Source organism: Mesoplodon bidens (genome assembly GCF_964165515.1).
Source record: "Mesoplodon bidens genome assembly, chromosome: 3".
Taxonomy (NCBI): Eukaryota; Metazoa; Chordata; class Mammalia; order Artiodactyla; family Ziphiidae; genus Mesoplodon; species Mesoplodon bidens.
Genome location: NC_138178.1, coordinates 36,183,448 through 36,206,559, shown reverse-complemented (window position 1 = coordinate 36,206,559; position 23,112 = coordinate 36,183,448). Strand labels below are relative to the sequence as shown.

Below are 23,112 nucleotides of genomic sequence, written 5' to 3'. Positions count from 1 at the left end.
CTGTGGTATTTTGTTATGGTAGCACTAGCAAACTTATACAGCCCAGGTAGACAAAAAAAAAAAAAATCAAAAAAGAACAAAGTGGGAGGACTCACACTTCGTAGCTCACTACAAAGCTACAGTAATCAAAACGCTGTGGACTGACAGAAGGACAGACTTATAGACCAATGGAATAGAATTGAGAGTTCAGAAACAAACCCATACATTTATGGCTGATTTTTGACAAGGGTCTCAAGTCCAATCAATGGGAAAGGAATAGTCTCTTTAACAGATGATGCTGGGACAACAGGACTTCCATATGCAAGAGAATGAAGTTGGACCCCTACCTCATACCATATACAAAAATTAACACAAAATGTATCAAAGGATTAAATATAAGGGCTAAAACCATAAAATTCTTGAAAGAAAACACAGGAGTAATTCTTCATGCCTGTGGATTTGGCAAAGGATTCTTAGATATGACACCAAAAGCATAAGCAATAAAAGAAAAAATAACACATTGAACTCCGTCAAAAGTTAAAACTTCTGTGTATCAAAGGACATTATCAACAGAGAGAAAAGACAACCCTCAGAATGAGGGAAAATATTTGCAAATCATATCTGATAAAGAATTAATATCCAGAATATACAAAGAACTCCTACAACTCAGTAATACCCAATTTAAAAACTGACAAAGAACTTGAACAGACATTTCTTCATAGAAGATATACATATGGCCAATAAACACCTAAAAAGATGCTCAACATCACTAATCGTTATGGAAATGCAAATCAAAACTACAATGAGATACCACTTCACACTCACGAGGATGGCTATTATCAAAAAAACAAAATCAAAACCAAAAAAATCCCCAGAAAGTAACAAGTTTTGGCAAGGATGTGGAGAAACTTGTACACTGCTGGTAGGAATGTAAAACAGTGTAGTTGCTGTGGAAAATAGTATGCAATTTCCCCAAAAAATTAAACATAGGTTTACCACATGAACTAGCAATCCCAGTTCTTGGTATATACTCAAAATAACTGAAAGAAGGGATTTAAACAGATATTTGTACACCCATGTTCATAGCAGCATTCTGCACAACAACCAAAAAGCAGAAGCAACCAAAATGTCCACCAAAATATGAATGGATAAACAAAATGTGATATGGGGAATAGGGAGTTATTGTTTACCGAGTACACGGTTTTTGTTGGGGATGAAGAAAAAGTTTTAGACATAGTGATGATGGTTACCATAACACTGTAAACATATTTATTGCCTCTAATTGTACAATTATGAATGGTTAAAATAACAAATATTATATGTTAAAAAAAACTTTACCACAGTTAAATACAACTACCAAAATTCATAGAACTGATGATGATGGTTAACTCTATGAGAGTGAGTAAAATTCACTGCTAACAGTACTGGTTCAACAATTGACAGATTTAGATATTTTCTACAGAATACGTATTAATGAGTAACATAATGAATAGCACAGGTTTTAAACACTTTACATTTCTGCAAGCTTTGAAGTCTGTCCAAATAAGCCCTTTCTGCTCTGCACGTATTTCTATCAAAATCAGCTGTAACATTAGCTCAGCCAATTCCCACTTCAGGTTATACTGAATCAGTGATTTCTCATCTTTAAAAATATTCTCACCTGTAGTTGTTCTATGCAGATTATTCTAGAGGCTAGTTCTTTAGACTCTTCAAAGTTGGCACTGACTCTTGCATAAACAGCTGAACAGTATTGGTAACATTTTTTGACTCATCAAGAACCAAGGAAAACCATTCAAAATCATTTGCCTTGTTTTGAATTGACTACTGATATTGCTCCCAATGTTCTCAACTCTTTAAGCAACCATTCTCACCCCTTTAAGCAACCATTCTCACCCAAAGGCTAATAGTTTTAAATAAGTTTACTTACTCTGCACACGTTTCTTCCAGAGAAATTAACTCACCATTGGTAAACAGCTTCCCTTGCCTACCGAATGAATGGGCCACTCATACCTTAAAAACATAACATTTAAAGCAGTTTCTTTTTCTTTTTTTTTTGATGACACAATTGCATATATATTGTTTAAAATGAAAACAGGCGAGTTCACAAATTACTTCTGGACACTGAAAAATGAACTCTGGTTGCTTTTCTTCTGGGCAGCACCTAAACTCTGGCTGCTTTTTTTCTGGGCAGCACGTAAACTCTGGCTTTGCAATATTTCAGGTACATTACAGTCTTCTGAGAGAGGCCCAGTACTTGAGAATCCCTGGGGTGGCCAGAATGCCTCTGGCTTTTTCCGCATCCCGCAAAGGGCTCTCTCCGTACTCCTTCAGCCACTGGCAGAACTGATGGACCTGGTGCTCCTCAAACTCCTGGAGCTGCCTCTGGAAGCCCAGGTTGGGGTTTGCACAGGACCTCTCCGCACGCACAGTGCACAGGGCATCTTCCCAGTCGAAGTCGGTGACCGTCATGATGTATGCAACCACCAGAGTCACACTCCTGGAGACGCCGGCCAGGCAGTGAACAAGGCAGCCCTCACCTTGCAGGCGGCACTCGTGGATGAATTTAATACTTTCTTTGAAATGTCTTGTCAGGTTTTGAGATGGTGAATCCGCTGCTGGAATGCACAGGTATTTAACCCCCTCCAATGTTGGCCTGGCGCTGTCGTGCACAGACAGAATGTGTGTCACCTTGCTCTTGCTCAATTGCTCTGCATCTCTGGCATCTTTGAAGTTGCCGATATACAGGCCAGGCAGGATCTTGTTCATCCCATTCCCCATGGCGGCCGCGCGGTCTAGCACCCGGGGCGCACTGAGGGCATGTTGGAGCGGGCGGGGGAGCAGCGGGCGGGCGGGGGGCACTGCACGCCCGCAGCGTAAACAGCAACACGGACCGGCGGCGCCCAGGCCTCTCTGTCCACTGAGCTCCTGTCCCCCGCGCCCCCCGCACTCCCCGGCCGCCGGGCCGCGGCCCAGGCTCCCCTGCAGTAGGGGCTTGCAGCGCCCTCCCCTCCCCCTCCCGGAGAGAGCCCAGCGCCTGCCACGCCGGCCCCCGGGACTTGTGGACACGGTTCCTAGGGGCCCGGCCAGGGCACAGGGATTATGTCTCCCGGGGGCCGGGGCACAGGGACATGACTCCTGGGAGCGGGTCCCTCCAGGATTATGGCTCCTGGGGGGCCCGGGCCCAGGGCACACTCGCACCCCCGCCCCGGCCGCCGTTGCCCTGCGCGTTCCGAGACGTTGCCCTGCGCGTTCCGAGACGGGGTCGGGCGGAGGGGGTTCTCTTTTTTCTTTAACGTTAAGTATGCACTAATAATTTTTTAAAAATTAAATGTCACGATATGGTGATAGGTATGGCCCTCAAAACACGATTGAGTTATAAATGTATAACTGCAATCTGTAGTGCAAAGTGATAACACTGCTGTGTACTGTCTCTGTGGCAACTATTTTAATTCAGCCAGTGCATCAGGAAAACAGCCATCTACAATTTGTAAACAAATGAATGTGGCTGCACCCCAATGAAACTCTGTATGTAGACACTGAATTTCGTAGTTTCCACAGGCCACAGTATTCTCCTCTTGTTGTTGCTATTGTTTTAAAGCATTTAGAAATGTGAAAACCATTCTTAGTTCATGGCTTACCCACAAACAGGCAGCTGCGCATAGTTTGCTGACCCCTGCAGTTGAAAAAGAGAAAATGAGCTTTACTCGCATTCCTCACAATTGAATCCGGTTGTTTTTTTCCAGTATCTAATGAGGAAAAGCGGCAACCTCAAGTAAAGTAAAAAAGTTACACCTCCAAGTGCTAGTTCTCTGAAACTATGGATAAAATAATCAAACATCTGACAAGTTTAATTTAGAAAAGAAGCCAAACATAACATTTAAAATGACACATAATAACAGGGAGTTTTCCTAATTATGAGAGAAAAACTATAATTAATTAAATACTAATAAAGTTAAAAATATTAACAACATAGGCAATACAGAGAATATGAATTTACAGATAGAGGGAAAAATTTGTGCTTCAACTGTTAAGAGCAACAACCTGGGTTTTGATTTGGATTCTACAGAGAGGCTCTGCACCTTTCACTGCCTTGGAGCTATTTTACAACTCTGTAAGTTGTAGATACATGATAATACAAATAATTCTTATCCATAGACAAATGCAAATAAATAAATTCTGTTGGGTAGAGGTTCAGCTGACTTCCCTCCTGTGGAGGTAGTCTTGTGTCCATTTATAAATTCATTTCAACGTTCTTTTACTCCAAATTTGTCCTTGACTTCTCCTTTGAACTGACTGTAACATCTCAGTTCTCTGAGTTTTTAAAAATGCTTAACATGTGTTCATTTTATATCCATCTGTATGAGAGCCATTTCACTTTGTTGAAAATTATACTTTAACACAACTAAGGGCAATATAGAAAAAAAAAAGATAATTACCTCCAAAACTTTCCTGGGGCACTTTCAAATCTTGAAGAAGCAGAGTCTGTGACACAGAAGGCAGAAGACTCTCTTGTCTATTTTATGCGAAGAGCATTATCTGACCCCAAACATGGGAGACGGCACCGAGGGCCAGCCAGTGCTAGTCGCTAGGCTGGCAGCTTCCAAACCCAGCTGGGATTGGAACTGCCAGCAAGTACCTGTGAGAACACCCGCGCAGGCCCCACCCACCTCCTGAAGCACAAATCACGGCCCAAATCAGGGGCAGGGCCTGGCCACCTGCTTTTAACAAGCTCCACAGGAAGTTCTTATGAGCACAGGTCTTATTTTACAGATGAAAGAACTAAGGCCTAGAGAAGCTCCTCGACTCTGATGGAGGATAAACAGCTTCTTCGTGCCCAAGTCGGCTCCCTCCTCCTCCCCCGACCCTTCCCATCCCTCATCTAAGTTATCCAGAGCACAGGGCTTAGAGGTAGAGGAGCCACGCAGATGTGGAATAGCAATGACACTGCCTCCTAGTGGGCGAGTGTGGCAAACATCACGGCAAACGGCCTTGTTGCTGGTTTGGCATTTTGTTAATTTTCTTACCCATTGGTAATTTTAACCCAGCTCTAATTTCTCCCCCATACAGAAAGCCCACCCCTTTCCTCATCACTGACACCAAAAACCAAGAGGAAAGGCTTCTTTATACGGAGCTGTATTTAGAAGGCAAGAGTATTTGCTGAAAATGCCCGACTCCACACCAAAAAATGGAAAGAAAAAGTTTTAAGAGAAAGCTCTTCCTTACTGTACAATACTAATAAATATAAAGGTAATAATGGAGATAAAATATTAATAGATGCTATAACTAGTGAGTGAAAAGTTGAAGAACAGGATATTTAGCTTTGAAATACTTCCTTACAACTTACAGTGGAGAAACCTGACAGATGCCCCTTAATCCAAGTGCTCAAAGTAAACATCACTAAAACTCACCAAGTATTCTGTGCCTCCCAATATGATGCATCAAGTACACAGTATCGCTTCTGTGGTACACATCTTCCTTGGCTCATGATGGGGTTATGTTGCAATAAACCCATCGTAAATTGAAAATACCCTAAGTCACAAATACATTTAATACACAACCTACTGAACATCATAGCTTAGCTGAGGCTATTTTTAATGTCCTAACACATTAGCCTACAGTTAGGCAAAATCATCTAACACAAAGCCCATTTTATAATAAAGTACTGGGTATCTCACGTATTGAACACTGTACTGAAAGTGAAACAATGTTTGTATGGGTACAAAAAAATAGTTAAGTGTATTGGGTGTTTACCTTTGAGATCACATAGCTGATATGGGGCTGTGGCTCACTGCCACTGCCCAGAATCATGAGCCCTGCCACGTATCACTAGCCTGGGAAAAGATCAAAATTCCGTATTTGAAGTAGTTTCTACTGAATATATATCACTTTCACACCATCCTAAAGTCAAAAAATCTTAAATCAAATCATTTAAGTCAGGGACCATCTGTATTCCTACAGAAAAAAGCTCAATTAAATCTAATTGTGAGCCAACATCAAACCCAAATTGAAGGACATTCTACAAAATCAGCCAATACTTTTCAAAGACAGACATGGAAAGAAGGCTGAAGGACATGAGAACTAGATGTAGTAATTCTGGGATGGATTCTGAACCAGGAAAGAAAACTATGGAAGATATTATTGGGAAAATTGGCAAGATTTTACAATGGACTATGGATTAGGTAACAGTATGATTATCAATGTTAGATTTCCCGATTATGATCACTGATCTGCAGTTATGCTTGTTCTTAGCAAACTGACAATAAAATATTTGGAACAAAAGGGCCCATCTCTAACTTGATCCTAATGGATCAGGAAAAAAAAGTGTGTATAGAGACAGAATATAAAGCAATTGGGGCAAAATGTGAGCTGAGGTCGGGTGAGTATTTTAAAGTTCTTTGTGCTACATATTCTTGCAACTTTTCAAGTTTGAAATTTTATCAAAATTGTTACAATTTTTGTATTGCTACAATACACATTTTTAGGATGTTTGTTGCACATATCTGCCTGACAGAACCAGATGTGCAAGGATCAATGGAGAGCCAGACTGACCTAGGTCCTGCCACTACCTTGCAGAGATCTTGACATGCACACGTACACAAACAGGCCCAGCTCAGCCCAGGACAGTCAAGCAGAGGAGCCTGTGCTGCAAGCTGTCCTCCCACTGCTCAGCAGGGACCAGCCCAACCCAGCACTCTCCACAACAGAGCTGGACCCACAGCCTCAGCAGCTCCCCAAGCTCAGATCCACCCACCCGGGATCCACCCAGTGGGATCCACCTAGTGAGCTCGGCCTCCCTTGAACTGACACATCCCCTTGTGTCTCACTGATCCTCCCCCACACATCCATTCACACTCATTCAATCTCCTATGCTCCAGGCACTGGCCTCCACACCCACCCACAAAGCCCAACCCTCACACACGTGAGGAGCGTTACCCTTTCAAGACCGGCAGGTTCATTAACCCAAACTGCATGTACTCAGAAGAGGCTGAAGCGCAAACAAGCAGGGCATACAGGGTGAGGAGAGAAAGGAATCCCCTGACTTTTCTCTGAAGCCAGAGTGCGTGCTCAGGGCCTGGAAGGACCAAGAAGGGTAGAGCTGGCAACCAAAGCAGTGATGCAGGTGTCCAGGCTCAGGCCTCCTAATACATCCATAATCTGTATGGGCGCTGCCCATAGGCCACTTACAGATGCGTCACACTGCAGACTGCTCTTCTTCAGGATACTTCTCCCTTGAGAAAGAATTCCTGCCCTTAGCTCCACCGGCACCCAACCCCACAGATGACACAGGCACGGTTGTTGTCCGAGGTTTATTGAAAATATTACAGCACAGCAGAAAGATTCAAACGGCTCCACGTGGTGTTTTGAAATTCATCCCAACTGTAGGCTGAGTGACCTGCAGGTTGGACAGACTGCCAAAGTCCTGGAACAATAAAAAGGGGCTTAGTGTGGCTGTACTGGTGAGATTTGTGTCCAGAGCCCCAGCACCACCGTTAGTCTATGCTTTTGTCAGCCTCAACAACCTTGGGGTCAGATTGGTGGGACCCTGCAGAAAACCAAGAGAACCTTCTCCTTCCCACCCCAGAGCAATAAACTCTGTAGGGGGTCTACCTGCGATCTGAAGGATCCTCCACAGTCAGCCACGAAGGAGCTATCCTGTGCACTTTAAGACGTTTAACAGCATCCCTGGACTCTATCCACTAATGTCTGCTAGTATCCCCCAGCTGCGACAACCAAAAATGTGTCCAGATATTACCAAATGTTCCCTGGAGGGTGCAAAATCTGTCTCTTTGAGAATCACTACTCTTAAGGCATATACAGTGCCACTTCATTTCCAAGACCAGCCCTCAGGTAGGAGGCATCACTTATGCAATCAACATTTGTGAAGGGCCCGGGTAGAGTAGTGGTAGGACAAGGTCAGGGCCCGCCTTTAAGGTGGCTCAACCTAAGTGCAAAGAACCCAAGAGCATATGTATAGCTGATTCACTTTGTTATAAAGCAGAAACTAACACACCACTGTAAAGCAATTATACTCCAATAAAGATGTTAAAAAAAAAAAAAGAACCCAAGGGCCCACCATATAACCAGAATTTAATTCCTCATTTTATCCTCAAAAACCAATTTTACAGTTGAAACTAAAAATATGCATTCCAGAGTAGTATTTCAGGAGAAAATGATCTGTAGCAGGCTTTAGCTGTACTGGTTATGTTTTTCTGAGACTAGGTGGTAGTATATGGGAGTTCATTCTATTCATTATCTTTTTGAACATCTTAGACATTTCATGATCATAAAAAGGAAAAATAAAGTTGCTCTAAATCACCAACTGCCTCCTGGACTTTGAAGCTCATGCTTTCCCCAAACTGCTAAAGTACTAAGATATGTCACAGAAGAGACACTTATCAAATTGTACTGAAGACAGCTGAACTACCCAAGTAGTGCCCAGTTAGCAACTGGAAATGAGACCACAGCTCATTTGAGTGGTTAGCATACAGACACAGAAGTAAGCAGGCAGACTGAAAAGAGAACTAGGGATGGAACCAAGGGGGTAAATGTGAGAAGCCAGCCACAAAATCGAGAAGAGAACAGAAGGAACTGAGAGAAGGGGTGTTCTGGAAGTCCTGGGAGAACAGCCACTGGATTTGGGAGTTATCCTCGTGTGGAGAGCAAACTGAACCTTCAGTAACTAGCTAAGCCCACTTCGGAAGCAGTCTAGGTTAGTGGTTGGAAGGGTGGATGGATTCCCATCCCTGCCACCTACTAACCTTGAAGTTACCATTTCATCATCTATAAAATGTAAACAACAGGATGTGCCTCATGGGACATACTGAGGAAAAGGGAAACGCCATATAGAAACGTTGAGATTACCTGATATATTTTAAAGACTCAGTAAGTGTTACCTAGAGGTATTACCCATAGTAGAAAGCTACTGATGGTTGGTGACCAGGGAAGCCCTCCTTTAGGAATTCAGCAAACACTTACCAAGAGCTTCAGCATTTCCTTAGTGTCAGGATCTACTTCAATGATTTCCTGATCCAGGGCTGAGACCTAGAAGGAACAAGGCAGGCCCCAAATAGCAATGAGTTATCTCTCACCTTCCCTGCCTTCTCTCCAAGATTCTTAAATGAGGGACAAAAAAAGGGGGTGGGGGATGGGGATGGGTGGTATAGAGAGAATACAATAGGATCCCTCGAATTCAGTATTTAGAAAACCTTAAGATTGGGTTTATACTTCAGAAATACTATGCTAGGGCAAATAATCAAACCAGAAGACCTAAGTCACCAAACAAACATCATTAAAAGGCTCTCATGTATAAAACAGAATGGACTTACATGATCCCAACAGGGCAGAACAGAAGCTAACATACAGGCAGGTAAATTATAGGCACCTACAGCTGGTCAAGGGGTATATGGAGACTCAGCTGAGGTACCTTTGAAAAACCAGGTACCTGAAACGGTTCTCAGGAACCTGCTTTATCTTTCAGGATGAACAAGAGGTCCAGAATAAGACCCAGAAAGTTTACCTCAGGCACGTAATTATCTCTCCTCTCTCTCTCCTCCTCCTGCAGCTTGATGGAGATACCTCTCACTGGGCCTCTCTGAATCCGCTTCATCAGATGTGTGACATAGCTACAAAGAACAAAATGCCCAAGAACACACATTGACTCCCACTGGTACCCAGAAGGTCCGGATGTGTATTTTAGTTCTCTTCCCGCAGTGAGAAGGGACAGGATTCACCTTGGGGGCCCTGACTCCGAACCTCCTACACACACAAAACCTCCACACGCAGCTCCGCTTACCTAGGCATGCTGTCCCTCTGGTGTCGCACATCCTCTCTATTCAAATTCGCTTTCAAAGCTGTTAAGTACTCCCAACAAACTTTCACGACCCCTCCTCCTAGCCTTCATTTTCTTTACTTCGAATTCCAATTTACATAAGTTAGCATTAAATCACGTACGCCCTTACTTAACGTTAGTCTTCCAGTGGTCGACTGTGGCTAACCTCATCCAAGCGCCACCGCCAGTCAAACCGCCAAATACAACGCGAACATAAAACCACCCCACCAAGAAAACCGGCAAAGGCACACCTCCAGCGCTCTTCTCGGAGCAGCGGGAGACTAGTGCTAACCCAGCTCCCACGACCCACCCGCGGGGGCACGACTCTCCGTCTCCCAGCAGGCCCTGGAGGCCGAGCGCCGACTGAACTCACCCTGCGATCTTGTTGCGGAGCTTCTTGCTGGGAATGATGGCGATCTCCTCGCATACACGCTTGTTGGTGTGGAAGTCGTTGCCCAGGCGCGTGTAGTACTTCTCAATGATGACCCGGGCCGCCTTCTTCACGGTTTTGGTGCGAACGCGGCCCTGCAGGTGGAGAACACAGGATCACTCGCGACTCAGGAACCCCCTCCGGGGAACAGCACAGTGTCACGCCCTGACCGGAGCGGGGTTCGTGGGCTGGGTCTGAGCCCAGGAGGGGAGAAGGCCGGCGGGCAGAGCTGGAGCGCGAGGTCAACGCGGAAGCCAGCGGCCCACGGAGGCTCCGGCCTCACAGGGTACTGCGCCCCTCCTCGCGGGCTGGGGGCCGCGCAAAGCGGCGGATGGAGCACGATTGTGGGGGATACCAGCTTGGAAACAAAAACACCTACCATGTCGGCGGGTCCTTAGTAAAAGAGGAAACAGGAAGCACCAGAGAGGCCTATAAAGCGCAGGCCAGAAAGCCGCTTCCGCCTAGTCTGAGATTCGCTGAGCCGACTGTAAGCGCAGCACAGCGACCCCTAGCGGGGCGGGGCGGAATGGAACGGAAGTATGGCCAATCGCCATCCAGTAGGCGTGGCGAGTGGCTGACCCGCCCCGCCCCGCCCCGGGTGGTCTTACGCAGGTTTCTCTAGACCCTTCTTCAGTGGTTAGGTCGCCCACTAAGTGCCCTAGACTAAGAACGGCGGCGCATCTCTCCCACACATGCTGGGGAGAGGGATGAAGGCTTAAGAGCCATCGGGAAGGCGGGAGCGCGGAAAAGTGAGGAAGTAGGGGATGGCGCCGTGCACAGGATCCCCACCCAATCCATGGGTCACAGACTTGTGTCTAGCCTGGTGGAGACACAGGTACAACTGGGAAAGAATTATCTCACTTCTTCCGAGTCTTAGCTCAAACATCACCTTATCAGAGGAGCTTTCCCTCCAATTTATACAAAGTAACACTGCTATCCTTTTATCATTTTTTTTTAGCATTGCTATCCTTTTAAAGTTGCTCTAGTATTTCTTAGCACGTCACAGTGACTTGTCTCAATTTTCTCAGCTAGGGATGAGTTCCATGATAGTATGGCTGTTTTGCCTTGAACAGTGCCCAGCACAAAACAAGTTCTCAAATGTTTAAGTGAAGGGCCCAGTTCACCTGTAGCGCTCCCAGCTGAGGCACTCTCTCCAACCACCACCGTCTTAAGGCTGTTCCTGCTGTACCCAACCACAAACCAGGTCCTTCTGAGGCCACCAGCACAGGCTACCCCTGGTGGGGAGTGCCCTGCTCCTTATCTCCAACTTTGCTGAAGTGGGATCCAGGCCCCCGCCTGACTTAAAGACTGGGCTGCCCAGTTTGGATGAGTTAAGGGGCACCAAGCTGTGCTTCATCCCCCAACTCAACTCCTGGTCACCTTGGACAGTCCAGTCAGTCTCTGAACTGACTGAGAATGGAAGGCGGAAGGACAGGAAGCCCTTGCCCTGAAAGTAGCACCTGGACAAAAGAGGGACCAAAGGGGAGAAGAGATGACTCTCTGAATAGGATAGGATAGGACGGACCAGGACACCAAAAGGGAGAGTCAGACTCTCCTTCAAAGGAGATGCAGCTTACTTTACCAGCACACTTCAAACTATGCTGCTGCCAGTCAGGCCTTAAGGGAAAGATGAGGCCTCTCATTCTTGGCTGAAGGGACTCCCCACCCCCTAAGATAGTGACTTCTTGCACCTCTCACGGAACGGATGCTTCAGTGTGCAGGGCTCCCTCCACCGCAGACTAAAATGGAATCTTCCAAAGATCACTCCAGCAGCTGGGCCCAGGAACAACTTACCTGAAAAAATCATCAGCAGACCCTTTCACAAATCCTGGGATCCCGCCTGTGAGAAAGAGTCCAGATGACAGTCCTGAAGAACAGCAAAAATTTACTCCCACTCAGTAAAGAGCTAGGTCAGCACAGCTGACTCCAAGAGATAGGAAGCCTCCCAAGAAGAAGAATCAGCTCTGAGGCTTACAGGAGAAGCTAAGAACAAGCGGCTCGTGCCGATCTCTGGGGAGCTATGCCTCCAGTTCCTCCAAGCTGAGTCTAGGATTATGAGAAGAAGAGCCCCAAGAAGTTTATTTGTGAGGGCTTTTTACATACCTGGACTAGAGGTACCCACTTACTACAGAGTCACCTCCGAGGTGCACTTGACCACGGAAGTGACCAAGAAGGACTTAGAGGGGCAAGTCCCCACATGGCCCCACTATCAACCTGGGCTGGAATCTCATCACAGAAGATCCAAGGAAATGTGGGTTTTTACTCTGGAATCTTGGTGTCCCACTGCCCCCTTTTTCCCACAGCTCAGACACAGAGACAAAACCAGAACTCTGCTGCAACGTGTTTATTATGTGCCAAAAAAACTACACCACAGCTTACTCCACACATCTGTAGGAGAGTGCAGTCTTGCCTGCATATACTACAATGAGGTAGAGACTTCACACACAGCTTCACAAAACCCACAGAGTAGCTGGGATATGCAACAATGCAACGTCAGCTCAGCAGGAGGGAGGAGGGGGGGTTATGACACTGGTTCTTTGGCACACAGCTTCCCAAAGAGGGGCAAGTCGGTTTTTGTTTTTTTTTTAAAAAAAAAAAAAAAGAAAAGAAAAGGTCAAGTTTTCAAATTCCAGTAGCACTTCAGTCAACTGCAACTGTTGCTTCAAACATTTCTCAAATGAAAGAAATAAGGGAAGGGTACTTGTCCCCTCTGAGAGAAAGGGCTCCTGTGAGCCTTCATCTGCCCCCACCAAAAAGCAGCCCTTTTTAGCTCAGTTACAAAAGAAAAAAGTCCTGTGACTTTGTGATTAAAAACTTCTATCAACCCTCCCCCCCCACGTAAGTGCAACTTAAGAAGGTGCAATAAACCATTTAAAACTATATACAGCAGCCACTCAAACACCGTTTACTCGGTCCAGTTTCAAATCCAAAAAAAATTTTTTTTCTTGGTTGCAAATGCCTTGATTTGCAACTGTGAGAAACAGTGACCAGCAGTCCCCAGACACAAATTTGCTATAATGTTAAAAGCTGCCAGGAAAGAAAAAAAAATCTCTTGTTCCAAACGACTTAAAAACTGTTTTAAGGAGTGTAAAAAGGAACCGGTAAAAACCCTCGAGCGTAAAATATGAAATATGATTTTGGTTTAAATGAAGAGCAAAGTCTCCTTGTTGTTTACAGTAAAAAACACCAGCTGAACACTCAGTTTATGCCGTTCAGGTGGGGGTTAAATAAATGGAAAGGCACTGTATGGCAACTGCAAGAATGAAACCAATGAGACCTGCACATCATCACCATCAGTATTGCAAGGAATGTAAAAAAGCGCTTTTAATAAATAAACCTAGATGTAGGCATCGTGTCAACACCTTCTGGACACGTAGTTCTTTTTTGCTTTTCATCGGCAAAATGAGGAACTAAAATCTGGGAAAACTACAGAGTCGCTTGGAGGGTGAGCCTGAGGGTCCTTGCCCTGGCACACCCCCTGAAAACAAAACCCGACAAAACTCATTGTGCATTAATTAGTGCAGAAACAAAGACAGATTCAGCAAGTGCAAAGGTGACTACGATTTTCCCTTGTCCTCGGGAAGCCAGCTCCCTGGTGGCCAGTGGCAGGGTGGTGCAGGCTACTGCCTGACCTGCCAGCCTCAGGCGCCACAGGCCACTGGGCAAGGCCAGCTCCTCTAGCTGGAATCTCGGTTCTTCTGGTTCCGCATCAGGGGGCTGTGGTGGCGCAGGCCCTCCATGCTGTGCCGCCAGTGCCAGCAGCTCCGGCAGAAGTACTTGAAGCACACCTGGGTGGAGTGGAGAAAAACAGAGGGAATCCAGGCCTGTGTCAGCACCAGCCAGGGGGGCAGCTGCATGAGCTGCCTGCTCTGCCCGAGAGCGAGTGGGGGATTCCTGATGGCCTCTGTGGGGTTAGAAGAGATGGTCCTGGGAATCCCTCTCATCCCCAACAGAGGCCTGACCAAACCATGGCAAATCCACTGCCTGTTTCTATGGGTGCCCAGACTTAATCCAGCATGCTGGGCTCCTATTGTGCAGAGAGACTGTGCCAGCTTCCCTCATCTCCTCTTAGCACCACAGCTGCTCTTCCAGTCCCCTGCCCTTCCCACCTCCTATGGAGCAGCTGTAGCACACGCCTGCTAACATGGGAGAACATTTAAAGACAGTGACTCCGGATCCTAATGCTGGGCAGCACAGCTCCCTCGTCACACTAAGTGAGGAGAGGTCACTGGGCACTACCTCAATCCCAGGCCCACACTCCCGCTGCCTGTGTAAGCCCGGGCAAGCCACTAACTTCTGAGCAATTATCTAAAAATGGGGATCATCTGTGGAAGATACACACACACAAAAGCCTGCTAGAAGGGGCTATTCAGAGATACACTTATTCTCAGGCTTTACCCAGCAACCCAAACTTACTTCACATCCTCATTTTGCAGCCTCAGTTTAACTACTGTCTACCCAGAGACTCCAAACCTGAGTGACAGTACCACTGCAAAAATAACTAAGTACGGACGCACTGCTAGTATTCGAACACGTCCCAAACTTGTCTTGTTGCCAGCAACACTGGCACTACTTGGAAACTTGTCAGAAACAAGGCATCTCAGGCCACACTCCAAACCTACTGAATCAGAATCTGCATTTACACAAGATCTTTAGGTGATGCGTACATACATTAGACTATGAGAAGCACTGCCCAAATACATCCAGATCTGTGCTCCACCACCCAGAAACATTCAACAAAAACTGCCATACTGCTTTCTGCCTGCTTCTGACAACTGGGTACAAACCAGGTACAAATATCAAAACAGTCCAGAGGTTCAGAAGTAAATAAAGCAAGCTTCCATGCATAGGGGAAAATCAATCTAGAAGGCCTTAGCCTTAGAACAACAGTGCCTGGCTCATAGGTACTGCTGACCACGCCCAGCAGGTTCCTATCATCCTCAAAAACCACCATTACCAACAGTGCCACACTGAAAACCAACATCCCAGGCAAGGAGAAGGCCAAAGTATCAAGACTCAACGAGCTTTCCCAACGGTTTTGGGTCAAGTGTGTCTCTGGTCTGATCATCAGCAAACATTACTGCTGCCTGTTCTATGCTCTTAAGACAGCCGTGAGGTACCTGAGAACTCCAACATTCCATGTGAGAAATGAGACACGACGATCTTTAATTGAAGGCGGGGATTTTATAAACATCTCAAGTGCCCAGGGGACTCACCTGATCTCTACAGAAAAAAGGACCAGGCTGAGAACTGCAGATATGACACAGAGAATCTTCTAAGTAGGGGTCAATCTGAACCTGCACAAAGCAAAACAGGATAATGAAGTGGCTGCTTCTCACCAGGAGGCCAAATGGGCCAGAAGAGAAGGGCATGTTATGGGCCATCCATATGAATACAGGAGGTTTCCTGTTTTAAGGGGGGCCCAGAGAGAACTATAGGCAGAGAGTACAGAGATCCTTGATGGCAGGTGCCCAAACTGCAGAAGCTGCCAGGCTGGCTCTACAAAGTGTGTGCAACCACACACACTACTGCCTGGTCTTCTCGGCAAACCGGACCATGGCACTCTATCATCCAACAACAAATAAGCAATCAGAAAATGCAGGTCAGGCTGGAGAATAGAAGTCAGGCTGCCTCGCAAAGCTGGCCAAATAACACAGCACAGGAAGGCATCCCACAAGTTGAGGAGGCTCAACAGTCCCAAGCTCCCATCCCCCAAGTCGACCAAGACCAGGCGCCCCCCAAACCCAAACCTCACCTCAAGTGTGACCTCGGAAGCTTGGCTCATTCCCCAGAGCATATCCAGCACAGGGACAGCTTCCGTCTCAGGCCTGCCCTGGGTAGTGGCTGGCCCAGACCCCTCTCAGACGGCCCAGAGTGAGGGTACAGACCAGCCCACTCACCTTCTTGGTGAACTTGGTGGTTTTGATCTCCACAAAAGCAGCACTGACTGCTTTCAGGTAACTACGTTGGTTATTGAAAGTCACGCGACCAGACCCTAGGAAAAACAGGAAAACTTACCTTCAAGCCAAACTCTCCCAAACACCACTTGTCAACACTCAGGAAACCCTGTTCCTAGATCAGTGCTATGCTGTCCAATAGAAATATAATGTGGGCTACTTATGTAATTTTAAGTTTTCTAGTAGCTGCATTTAATGAATGTAGTGGAATGAAGAAGAAAAATGTAGTGGAATTAATTTTAATTAATTTATTTTCTTTACCCCAATATATCCAAAATATCATCATTTCAACATGTGGCATTCATTAGGCACACTTCAAGCACTCAGCCGCATTTAGCTGGTGGCACTGTATCAGACAGTGTAGTTGTAGACCATGACGGCACAACCTCCTCAGGAATGGGGGGAGGACTTGCTGACCACCAGGGGGAGGGAAGAAGACTCCTCCGTGTAGGCAGATGCACAGGCACGGTTACAAGGGTTCAGAGTGGACAGCAAGATGCAGATAGAACACCTCTCTGAAGGCAGGCCCAGCAGTCAAGGCCCTCCTGGCCTGGAGGTACTCCAGAGCCTAGCAGGGGAGCCGGAAGCAGCCTCATCCTGCCAAGTGCCGCCTCTGCCCCTGCAGCCTCTGAAGTCCCTGTTCTCAATCTGCGGTGCGGCACTGAAAGGCACACGATGCTCCTTCCTGACCAGATTCTGTGTGGGTGGGCAGATGAAGCATGTGGGAAGGTGGATTAGCCATGTGTTCATCAGGAAGTTGAGGTTCTGCTCCACCTCCAAACCCCACCACTAAGATTATTCTACCACGACTGGGAAACTGCCCTCTTTTCCCAGTGGGGCTGACCGAAACCCAGTGGTTAGGCCCCCAGACTCCCCTACACTAGGACAGCACAGGCCATGACCATACTCTGTTGGCTGAGTCACCCAGAGTCTTCCTTCAGCCTCATATGGTCTCTGACCCTAGACAAGGCCGCTTTTCAAGGCCTCTTAACAAAGGAAACCAAGCAAGTTCAGGAAAGTCCTGGCCTTTTAATGAAATATTACCTGTTGTCTGTCTCAGACTGGTTTGGCTGTGAACTCTGAGCTTCTAACCAAAGTTCCTGTTTCACTTTCACCTCCTATAGTGCTCCTATCAATTTTTCTCCCCTTCAAGGGAAGTGGTGGGAGAGGGATGGGTACAGAGGGGTCAGTACTGGTGGCTTACCTAGAAAAAGATGCTATACTGCTGGTATATGCTGATCTGCAGGTCTGAGTCAGGTCTCCCCCTCCACTCCCATAGGGAAGTATCACAATCTTGGTCTACATCCCAGGGGCCACCCAGCTTTCCCACACAGAAGTGGGACACTTACCAATGGGATACTTGTGCTTATCTGTGTCAATCCCAGCATACACCACACCACCAAATAGGTCGTTCAGAATGGCTGCCAGGGCCTCGGCATTGAGCATCCCGTGCAGAGCACCGACAAATACCGTCCTGCTGGGGTCAAGTCTCTGAGATGGGCTCTGAACAAAGTTGCTGTCGGCCAAGACCCAGGGGATCACTTGTACCTAAAAACCACCCAAAGGTATATGAGCCCTGGTAGGAAGCCAGAAAAAGCCTCTTGTATGGAGAGGCACATGCTCTGGAGATGCTAACCTGAGCCCCATACAGTCCCAGGCACACAGGTACTCAGCAAGCCACCCTCACCCCAACACAACTAGACTTGAATTTTACTGAGTCCATGAGTCCAAAATGGTTTTTTTTAAAAATGGTAGAGCAGTAGTCTACCCATTCTGAAGAGTAAGCAAAATAGTCCCCAACTGTCATACCCAGGAACCTAGCACTGTTACAACCTTCAACCATGTGGTTCCAATGAAGGACCATGGACACTGATGAACAGACAGCATGGTCTGGAGTCCTTGGGACAGGAAGGATTCACAGAGAACGACAGGATAGGAGCTTGAAGGACAGAGGGTGGGGATGCTGAAGGTATCTGTATGAGATGGTTACTGGCCCAATGTACTCATTAGAGGGCTTGTGACAGGAGCAGTGGGAGTAACTGGAGAGAGGTACTGTGAAAAGTCACACACCGGAGAACACTGAGGTTCTGCAGAGCAGAGTGACACTAGGGCAGGAACTGACCATGTCCTCTGCTTCCAAATCCTGAGGCTAGAACAAAATCTGGCATAAGCAGGCAAAAGGCTCCAGAATGAAGTGAGTTGAAAGATGATCAGTAAGTGTTTTTGGAAGATTAATCAGTGAAGATCTTTTTTTTAAAAAAAAAAAAAAAAAGGTCTCAAAGCAGGAAGAGATCTGAGGCATAAACCAGCAAGGAGGCAGAAAAGTAGTTCACAGGACAGCTGATGAAGACCTGGAGAAGGCTGGTGGTACTGGGCAAAGAACTGGCCAAGATCAAGAAGATTCTTCAACAGGAGAATCTGCAGAATTCAGACTGCCTGGGCATGGTGGGAAAACAAGAATCAGGTCTGATGGGTCCTAGACCTAGATAACCTTGAGACGAGAGAGCCTGGGAGAAGTTACCAGGGGGAGCCAATTTCATTGGAAGAGGCAAAAGCCATCTTGCTTTTTCCATTACCATGGGAAAGTATCACAATCTTGGTCCACATCCCAACGGCCACCACGCTTTCCAAGCTTTCTTAAACGTTAAGAGTTTATAATTATAGGACATACCAAAGAAAGGCCCCACAGGAAGGTGGGGCTCAAGTAGGACATGAGACTAGAGAGGTGAGTCTGGGTCTAAAGGTAAGAGCAGAGTCACACAAGTGAGTAACTTGTCTGATATGGGGAAGAAGAGAGGGGGGAATCAAATACCTACTACTCTGGTATGGAGGGGGAAACACAAAGGAAATAGAGGGTCAGAGAGAGATGAGAACCAGAGCTGCCTACGGTCCATGCATCAAAGAAAGCTATTCAAACACTGTGCGGTGTGGTGATGAGGAGGGACTAGGAGCAGGAAGGTGTCTGCAGGGCACTGAGGAGGGTGAGGGCCTGTGGTGCTGCAATGGCAGCCTCTCACTGTGAAAGCAGGGGACAGGGAAGAAGGAGCATGTTGTTAAGTCCCAGAGCATCATAAGCTGTGATAACTACATGAGCTCCACACAGCAAGAAAGAAGGCAGGGAAGCTGTGGGGCACCGTGCGCAGCCAGAGGACAAAATGTGAACTAACACCAGGAAACACTGTAAAACAAAGAGCCATCTTTGTCACATGCATCATTTATTTTAAATCCAATGTGACTATCTCAAAAAAACAGGCATTTTCTCCATTACCCTACAGATTTTAATAGACTTTACTTTCTAGAGCAGCTTCCAGTTCACAGCAAAACTGAGCTGAAAATGTGGGGTTCCTGTATAACCCCCCACCTCCACACACGAACAGCCTCCCCCACTCTCAACACCCCTCACGGGACTAGCACACCTGCTGCAATCAGGAAACCTACCCTGACACGTCAGTATTGTCCAAAATCCATGGTATACATTAGGGTTCACATGTAATGTGGGTTTGTTTTACTACTGTAACTCTATGGGTTTTTGGCAAATGTATAATGGCATGTATCTACCATTACAGTATCACAGAGAGTATCTTCACCATCCTCAAAATCCTCTGTGCTTCACCTATTCTTCCCCTCTACCCCTCATAACCCCTGGCAACTGCTAATCTTTTTACTAAAAGAGGCATTTCAATTTTCCATTTTATAGATGAGGAAATGAAGTTTCATGATATTAAATATCTCACCCAATATCACAAAAGTAATGTACTCTGGAACCAAATTTTTAAAAACAACACTGATTCCTGAGTTCGAAACTTCCTTTGACAAGCGGTTCTCAAACACCACCCACTAGCACCACTGGGGAACTTGGTTAAAGTGGAGATTCTTTTTTTTTTTTTTTTCTGCGGTACACGGGCCTCTCACTGTTGTGGCCTCTCCCGTTGCAGAGCACAGGCTCCGGACGCACAGGCTCAGTGGCCATGGCTCACGGGCCCAGCCGCTCCACGGCATGTGCGTTCTTCCCGGCCCGGGGCACGAACCCGCGTCCCCTGCATCGGCAGGCAGACTCTCAACCACTGCGCCACCAGGGAAGCCCTAAAGCGGAGATTCTTAAACTCCACCGAAACTGACTTAGTAAGCCTGAGATAGGGTCCAAGAATATGCAATGAGGCTCCCAGGCAGGATGGCTCTATGCTAGAGACTCACGATGCTGAGGGTACACAAGGTTGATATCAGAGACGGCCTAAGGAGAGAGAACCAGATGGAGGAAACTACACAGTAATAAAGCCCTGAATGGCAGTGAAGAAGTCATCCATGGATAGATGTGGGCTAAAGAGGGATCTACCCACCACAGATTAGGAGGTGAGAAGGCACAGCCTGAAGCAGGACTAGGGAGAAACAACTGTAGATTTTTCAGTTAAGTCCAAGCAGAGAAAGCTGCTAATTTCAATTTCATTTCTAAGACAAGAGGTTTGGGACAGAAGCACTGGCTAGAATAGAAGGAGATCTGGGAGACAGTTTAATTTCCATGGGCAGAAGCACATACATACCATTACGGCCCAAAGGTGCGGGGAGGGGACAATGCAGCTGAGAGTGTTCTGTTGTATTCACCGTGGGGCAAGAAGAGCAGCCCTCTTGCCTCAGTAGGGATACTTGTCTGCAGCCTGTGTATCCACCCACCCCATGAAATCCACTGCCTCATATGCCAATCACCAGATCCAGAAAGGACGCTGTGCTAACTCACCTCCTTGCAGCGCATCCTCCGGCTGGACATCTTGAAGTAATATTCACTCAGGCCATCTGGGCTCAGCGGGTCATGAGAGCAAGCCTGAAGCAAGGCCCGGACAGACTTCTCTAGTTCGAAGACCAGATATACATACCCTATTCCCAATGGAAGGAGAAATTGCATTAACATCCCTCAGGTGGCTACTCCTCAGCCTTGGTTTTGCGGCAGGGAGTTTCTTCCGAGAAAGATGCCTTATGGGTGAGACACGTTTTTGCCTACTCCTGAAAGTCTTGTTGAATGGAAGCATTTGCTATGCTGGACAACCAGGCCAACGGAGGGAGAAGCACTCCATCTCCCACCCTAGTAAGGGAAGGGACTGGCAAAGTAGGACAGAGGATCCCATCATTACCACATAGCTCTTTATCCCACAACACAAAGCACGTTCAGGTCGGCAAGCCTGGCTTTCCTGGGGGCAGGAGCGATGACAGGTCTGGGGCCAGGGGATGGAGGTATTCCTTTAAAAGCCTAGTTAGACCACTGGTTCAGTTCATCGCAACACTTTCAGTGAAGATGGGGCAGAGTGAAAATAGCACTGGCTCCTTTCTACAGGGAAGGGATCTCATTTCAGACCAGTGAGAAATCAGATGCTTGGTCCTCATTCCTGCTAACTCCAAAGGGAGCTCAGAATTAGGTCAGGCAACAACCTAACTGGGAAGGAAAGGCAAGTAAAGGAAAGCTTTTCAAACGCCTCATTTTGAGAGGTCAGGAACAGCTGGGGTTCAGGTTTGGAGGGAAGTGCACAAGGCAGTTTCACAGGCATCTCCAACTGCAGTGTGAGTTTGGACAGATGGAACATTGGCTTCGAAGAAACAGAAGGATGTGTGAGGTTGAGAAGGAGTGCCGAGAGCTGAAAGTTCTGTGCTGTGGAGTGACCGAACCTCGTTATCATCATGCAGCTGTGACACCCCAGCATCCCTCAGTGCAATTACATACTAGGGAGGGAATAAAAGCTCCTACCATGTCTTTATTACCTTTAGGCATATTACCTTTGGGAGGACACCGGGGGTGCTTGCCATCCTTACCAGGCCACTCCACACTCAAAGAGCCAAAAACACGGAAGGTGTTAACCAATCCAGCTGCAAAGAGATGGAAAAGAATGGCAGAAACTGAGACACCATCCTCCCCAGGAAGGCACAGGACCACTAGTATTCTCTTGGGCTCATCCTCCTTGACAGACAACTCAGAATTGACCTTTGGTCTCAGGTGACAACTGTATGCAACAGACATAGAAGCACTGTAGGAGTGTATGAAGTGCACCTTTCCCATCACAGTTGCTCCTGTAATACCCTGTGCCCAGGCAGAGGTTCAGTTCTTGGCCTCCAGTCCAAGTTTCTTGTTCCTGAAAGACATGCCCCACCTTCAACACTTGAAGCAGAAGGTCTCAGAGCTCACCTTCCGTAATATCCCAAGGGACACCTCCTAGGAACACCTTGCAAGAGTAGATGGGGTTCTTGTAGTTCCGGGGAGGAAGCTGGCCACTCCAGGTACAGGTGGCTTCATTCACAGCTTTGGCAGAAGACAAAGAGAAACAGGAGTCAGAGAATTAACAAAGTCACTGCCCTTCTCTGTGGTGAACTTTTATCCAGGAAGGAGGAGAGAGGCCACAGTCCTAGTCTGGCTGCCTGCAAGAACATCCCTGACTACTCTGAAAGCAAGAAAACTTACACCTCACCAAACCAGTCAGCCCAGTATGACAACCCTAATTCACTAGTTCTGTCTCCACTAAAACTGAGAGGAATAGCAAACCAGATGTGTAGGGTAAAAATGATCACAACTCAAGCTATTTTCATACATATAACATATAACCAGAAAGCAGTTTTATCTAGTCATTGCTTACAATACTAATTAATTTAAATTTATAATTTATAGGCACACCTCAGAGATACTGCAGGGTTTCGTTCCAAATCACAATAAAATGAATGTTGCAATAAAGCTAGTCACACAAATCTTCTGGTTTTCCAGTGCATATAAAAGTTACATTTACACTATACTGTAGTCTATTAAGTGTGCAATAGCATTATGTCTAAAAAAAAAACAATGTACCTACCTTAATTTAAAAATACTTTATGGCTAAAAAACGCTAACCATCATCTGACAACACAGGGTTGCCACAAACCTCCAATTTGTATATAAAAAAAACAAA

General features: G+C 46.6%; 3 protein-coding genes across 9 annotated transcripts in view; all 3 read right to left on the bottom strand.

Annotated features, from left to right (window-relative positions):
* Nucleotides 1-1,995: 1,995 nt before the first annotated feature.
* Nucleotides 1,996-2,839, bottom strand: LOC308614143 (dual specificity protein phosphatase 22-like). The gene is made up of 2 exons (XM_081228329.1): nucleotides 2,174-2,839; nucleotides 1,996-2,140 (listed from the first exon to the last, which is right to left on the bottom strand). Exon 1 carries the CDS (start codon nucleotides 2,755-2,757, stop codon nucleotides 2,206-2,208), a length of 552 nt encoding a protein of 183 aa, XP_081084455.1. The 5' UTR covers nucleotides 2,758-2,839; the 3' UTR covers nucleotides 1,996-2,140; nucleotides 2,174-2,205.
* Nucleotides 2,840-7,271: 4,432 nt separating this feature from the next.
* Nucleotides 7,272-10,740, bottom strand: RPS17 (ribosomal protein S17). The gene is made up of 5 exons (XM_081227761.1): nucleotides 10,618-10,740; nucleotides 10,182-10,333; nucleotides 9,497-9,602; nucleotides 8,956-9,021; nucleotides 7,272-7,399 (listed from the first exon to the last, which is right to left on the bottom strand). The coding sequence occupies exons 1-5, from the start codon at nucleotides 10,618-10,620 to the stop codon at nucleotides 7,319-7,321; spliced, it is 408 nt and encodes a 135-aa protein (XP_081083887.1). The 5' UTR covers nucleotides 10,621-10,740; the 3' UTR covers nucleotides 7,272-7,318.
* Nucleotides 10,741-12,567: 1,827 nt separating this feature from the next.
* The window catches only part of CPEB1 (cytoplasmic polyadenylation element binding protein 1), an 82,805-nt gene continuing 72,260 nt past the window's right edge, over nucleotides 12,568-23,112 (bottom strand). For 5 of the 7 annotated variants that reach the window (XM_081227336.1, XM_081227339.1, XM_081227335.1 and 2 more), the window contains exons 5-11: nucleotides 22,362-22,475; nucleotides 21,941-22,045; nucleotides 20,928-21,064; nucleotides 17,545-17,743; nucleotides 16,139-16,233; nucleotides 15,455-15,535; nucleotides 12,568-14,026 (exon numbers count right to left, since the gene is read on the bottom strand). In XM_081227336.1, the coding sequence (XP_081083462.1) occupies nucleotides 13,916-14,026; nucleotides 15,455-15,535; nucleotides 16,139-16,233; nucleotides 17,545-17,743; nucleotides 20,928-21,064; nucleotides 21,941-22,045; nucleotides 22,362-22,475 (842 nt within the window). In that variant the 3' untranslated portion in view covers nucleotides 12,568-13,915. The remainder of the gene's footprint in view (nucleotides 14,027-15,454; nucleotides 15,536-16,138; nucleotides 16,234-17,544; nucleotides 17,744-20,927; nucleotides 21,065-21,940; nucleotides 22,046-22,361; nucleotides 22,476-23,112) is intronic. The other 2 variants (XM_081227338.1, XM_081227337.1) reach the window with 1 other exon arrangement.

What these genes read in the sequence shown, in the direction of transcription:
- RPS17 (XM_081227761.1), bottom strand. An exon ending in GAGATAATTACGTGCCTGAG is followed by an intron (nt 9,022 to 9,496) that starts GTAAACTTTCTG and finishes TGTTCCTTCTAG; the next exon opens with GTCTCAGCCCTGGATCAGGA. An exon ending in AGGAAATGCTGAAGCTCTTG is followed by an intron (nt 7,400 to 8,955) that starts GTAAGTGTTTGC and finishes TTATTGTTCCAG; the next exon opens with GACTTTGGCAGTCTGTCCAA.
- LOC308614143 (XM_081228329.1), bottom strand. Translation starts at nt 2,757, where the DNA reads ATGGGGAATGGGATGAACAAGATCCTGCCTGGCCTGTATATCGGCAAC.